Raw genomic sequence first — 4799 nt, 5'->3', positions numbered from 1 at the left:
TCTGTGTAGTCTGACCTGGTAGTTGATAGAGTAATCCAGCATTTCTGTGTTCTCAAATAATATCCTGCGTTTAGTTGGTTTATGATATGCTCTGATGCTACGTTCAGCAAAGGACAAGAGGGATTGTCTCACCTCTGCAGGAGTCTACCATATACCATGCACCAGTGGACAATCTACATAGGGACCACTAAACGCACAAATCAAGGAACATGAAAGGCACTGCAGACTCAATCAACCTGAGAAGTCAGCCATAGAAGAGCACCCGATGAACCAACCTAGACACAGCATATTATTTGAGAACACAGAAATGCTGGACCACTCTAACAACTGCCATCTATTCTGAAATGTGCAGTAGTGATTGGTTTATGTCCTTTTAATTATCTCCAGTAGGGAGATTCAGTTAATAATAATAATAATAATAATAATACTTTATTTATATACTGCTCTATCTCCCCGAGGGGGACTCAGGGCAGTTTCCAAATAACATCACCGAAACATACAAAGTAAACAGCATAACATAAATTTAACAATACAACATAAGCATGAAATTATCACAATAACATCTGTATATTAAAAATAATCCTGCCTGTTGAGAGCAATTAAAAAGCTGGGCCAAGGGTAGTGCAAACTCAAAATATTCCATCTTTGTGATCAACTCTTTATGGTTCTTGCTGCTCACCCCCCATTAATTCTCTGTTACCTGGACAATTGCTTCTTAAACTGTAGGTCCCAAAATAAATAGTGTCCTTTTAACTCAGTGTTGTGGTCACAAAAAATTGTCAACAATAAAAGGTGTGTGACTGCTACCTAGACATTTACACTAATCTGTTAGCAAAAATGTCCAGTGTTTACAGTGGACTCTGCACAAAATGCTTCTGCTGTTCTTCATAGAAAGGAAAATTGCTCTGTTTAGTAAGCATGGCAAATATTGATTTATTATCTGTAAATGTTTAGTTTTTATATACTTATGTGTTTCTCAGGTGGAAGAGGTCTCAAGTGTGAAAATTTTAAGAAGCCCTGACCCATACCAACCTCAGTAATATTAAGTTATTTACTTACTTTATTTCTACCCCATATTTCTCAACCTGAGAGGGGACTCAAGGCAACTTGAAATTAATGAACTGGAATCAAGGTGAATTTTCCTTTTGCTAGACCTCGGTTTCCAGCCTAAATACCCTCATGTTGGAAGCTAAAGAAGGTCAGGTCTGGTCAGAACTTCGATGGGAGATTGCCAAGTTATACCAGATGTTGTAGGTTATATTTCAGAGAAAAACAATGGCAAAACACCTCTGAGTATTCCTTGAATAAGAAAACTCTATGAACGTAATGCAGTGGTCATGAGTCGACAGGTCACTTGAAGGCACACACACATCATTGTTCACTGTTGTTTTGGTTAACTGTTGTTTCGGTTTTCCTGGAATATACCGGTCCTTCTGTTAAAAGATGGTTGTGTGCCCATTTTGCTTTCCAGAAGGCATAAACTTTGACATGTCCCAACTGTTTTTAGCTTTTGATGCATGTTAAAAACATATTTACTTGAGCAAACTTTCCCTGTTCAATCCAACCTGGCATCTGTTTCTTGAATTTCAAAAAGAATGTATATGTTGTTTTCAGTGCAATTCTATTTTGTGCATATTTTACATTTTATTGAGGTACATCTCTTTGTAATTTTGGCTATAGGCGGCATATACATATTTGCAAATAATGCAGAAATACAAACGATGCAAGATAAACAAGACAAAATGCAGGAAAAACAGGATGCTTATCAAACCATAGCACAGGAACAGATGGCTAGCCTGAAAGAAGAACTGGGAGTGATGAAAGGAAACATAGCCTCTATACAAAGAGAACTAAAGGATCTTAAGAAGGAAAAGCAGGAGCTAAAGAAAGAACAAGGGGAAATATCAGTGAAAATGAAAACCTTTGACCTAAAAAGTCATCGGATAGAAGAAAGTCAAGAAGCTATAGAAGCAAAGACGCTGGAATATCAACTTAGGCTAAGAAATATAGAGGAAGAGGCCAAAGAGAACATTCAAGAGAAAGTAACGGAAATCTTATCAGAAATGCTGAATTGGACGGACCAAGAGGTCATAAATCATACGGACAGAATATACCGGGTGAATACTATATATTCAAAAAAGAACAAAACAGCAAGAGACGTGATCGTGAATTTCACGAAAAAAACGGTCCGAGACGAAGTGCTGAAAATAAATAGTAATAAGAATGTGTTTTACAAAGGAAAGAAAGTGGCGATACTGAGAGAATACCCGAAAGCAACACTGAATAAAAGAAGGAAGTATAATTTCCTCACCGAGGAACTAAAGAAGCAAGACATAAGATTCCGCTGGGAGAAAGGAGATGGTCTCATGGTCACTTACAGAGAGCAACGTCACTGGATCTTGAATGAAGAATGTGCAAAAGATTTCTACGACAAAATAAAAAGAGAGGCTGGAAAAAGAAGAGACAAGCACGAAAGAGAAAGAGAAAGGAAGAAAAAACCAGGAAGATACTCCCCTGAGAGGCAAAATGGACAAGACAGGCAGAAAGAACAATGGGAATGGTCATTAAGAATACCATCGAATGAAATTCTAAAAGATGAAAGATCAAGAAAGAAGGAGGAAGCAAACGAAGAAGAAGAAGCGAGACAGGAGGAAGAGGACGAGAGATACGGAGAATCGGAGGAGGAGGAAGAGGAGCAGGAGGAAGAGACGCAAAAAGAAGAATGTATGGAGAATTAAAACTTTACTCTCAGAATATCAATGGGATTAACTCACCGAATAAAAGAAATAAAATATTTAATAGATTAATAAAGCAAAAGTTTCACGTTATTGCCCTACAAGAAACGCACATAACACAAAAACATGTAGCACACCTTAATAACAAAAAATTGGGAAGAGTCTTCTACGCCTCAGCAAGTGAAAAAAAAAAAAAGAGGGGTCGTTATATATATAGACGCAAATATTCCGGCAACCCTAGCATTTAAAGATGAGGAGGGAAGATTTGTAGGGGTCACCATCACAATTCAAGGGAAAAATCTACTACTATGCAATATCTATGCCCCAAATGATTCTAAAACAACATTTGCGGAAAAAATAAAAAGACAAATAGACTCCCAAACATTTGATCAATTAGTAATTTTGGGGGATTTCAACGGCGTAATAAACAATAAATTAGATAGAAGCAAAGAACAAAAACAAAAGGGGAAAGGAACATCGAACTGTGGAAACCTACCAAAGTCAATCTTAAATTGGATACAAGAATATAGATTACAAGATATTTGGAGATTGAAACATGAAAAGGAATTAGATTACACCTTCTACTCGAACCGCTATAGAAGCTGGTCAAGAATAGACATGATATGGATAACAAATTCCCTAACACTGAAAGTTAAAGAAATAAGCATATTACCAAGAATAGATTCAGACCATTCACCATTAGTGATGAAATTACATCTGTCTGAAACGACTAGAAGATGGAGATTGGACGAAAACCTACTGAAAAGAGAAGAGGACATAGAAAACAACAGAAGAAAGCTTAAGGAATTCTTTGACATAAATGATAAGGAAGGAACACACCTCTATACAGTGTGGGAAGCCAGCAAAGCTGTAATGCGAGGCAACTTCATTCAACAGAAAGCCAGAAAGAACAAAGTAAGAAGACAAAAATGGGAAGCAATCATGGAAGAAATTAAACAAGAAGAGGAAAATTTAAAAAAAGACCCCCGAGATAATAAGAGTACGGATAAACTAAAATTACTACATAAACAAAGAGAGCTACTAGAACTAGAGGAGAGAGCAAAAGAGTTGAAGTTCTTAAAACAAAACTATTTTATGAACGCTAACAAGCCAGGAAAATGGCTAGCGAAGAAGCTAAGAGGGAAAAGAGAAGCAACATTTGTAACAAAACTAAAAGATAAAGACAAAATATATACAAAAGAAGAGGAAATAAAAAGACAATTTATGAAATACTATAAAAACCTATATAAAAGAGATGAGATAGATAATGAAAAAATCTCAGAATATCTAGGAAATAGGAAAATTGGAAGAATCTCAGAAGAGGAAAGAGAAGAGCTGAACAAAGAGTTCTCTGATATAGAAATAAAAGAGGCAATCAAGAATCTGAAAACAGACAAGGCCCCCGGCCCGGACGGATTCACCGCAATCTACTATAGGACCTTCCAAGAAGAATTAATACCATACTTAAAAAGAATTATGAATATGATTAGAGAAACTAAAACTATACCAAATACATGGACACAGGCAAATATAACGGTGATACATAAAGAAAACTCCGACTCCGAAAATTTGAAAAATTACAGACCCATTTCACTCCTAAATCAAGACTATAAAATATTTAGCTATATAATCGCAGAGAGATTAAAAAAATTACTTTCAAAAAGAATCCAAGAAGAACAATCTGGTTTCCTTCCTAATAGACAGCAGAAGGACAATGTCAGAACAATAATAGACCTGATCGAATACTATGAGATCAATAGCCAAAGAAAAGTAATGCTATTAGCACTTGATGCGGAGAAAGCATTCGATAGGGTAAATTGGGAATTTTTCAAAGCGCTTATGAGGGAAATGGGCATTGGATACCACTTTCAAAACATGATAAATGCAATCTATGAGAAACAAGAGGCAAAAATCTGCGTTAATGGGCAAGAAACGGAGAATATCGTAATAGAGAAGGGTACGAGGCAAGGCTGCCCCTTATCTCCCCTGATATTTATTATGACCATAGAGATACTACTTGACAAAATCAGGGAAGATAAAGAATTAGAGGGCGCAAAAATTCAA

At 36.3% G+C, this 4799-nt stretch overlaps 1 protein-coding gene across 1 annotated transcript; it reads left to right on the top strand.

Annotated features, from left to right (window-relative positions):
* Nucleotides 1-1721: 1721 nt before the first annotated feature.
* On the top strand, nucleotides 1722-2738 carry LOC137096915 (golgin subfamily A member 6-like protein 25). Its single transcript, XM_067467363.1, has one exon. The coding sequence runs from the start codon at nucleotides 1722-1724 to the stop codon at nucleotides 2736-2738; it is 1017 nt and encodes a 338-aa protein (XP_067323464.1).
* The last annotated feature ends 2061 nt before the right edge of the window (nucleotides 2739-4799 follow it).

The sequence above is a fragment of the Anolis sagrei genome, chromosome 1 (assembly GCF_037176765.1).
Source record: "Anolis sagrei isolate rAnoSag1 chromosome 1, rAnoSag1.mat, whole genome shotgun sequence".
NCBI classification, from domain to species: domain Eukaryota; kingdom Metazoa; phylum Chordata; class Lepidosauria; order Squamata; family Dactyloidae; genus Anolis; species Anolis sagrei.
This window is presented reverse-complemented; position numbering and strand designations above follow the sequence as displayed.

Coding starts and splice junctions, on each gene's coding strand:
- LOC137096915 (XM_067467363.1), top strand. CDS start 1,722: ATGCAAGATAAACAAGACAAAATGCAGGAAAAACAGGATGCTTATCAA.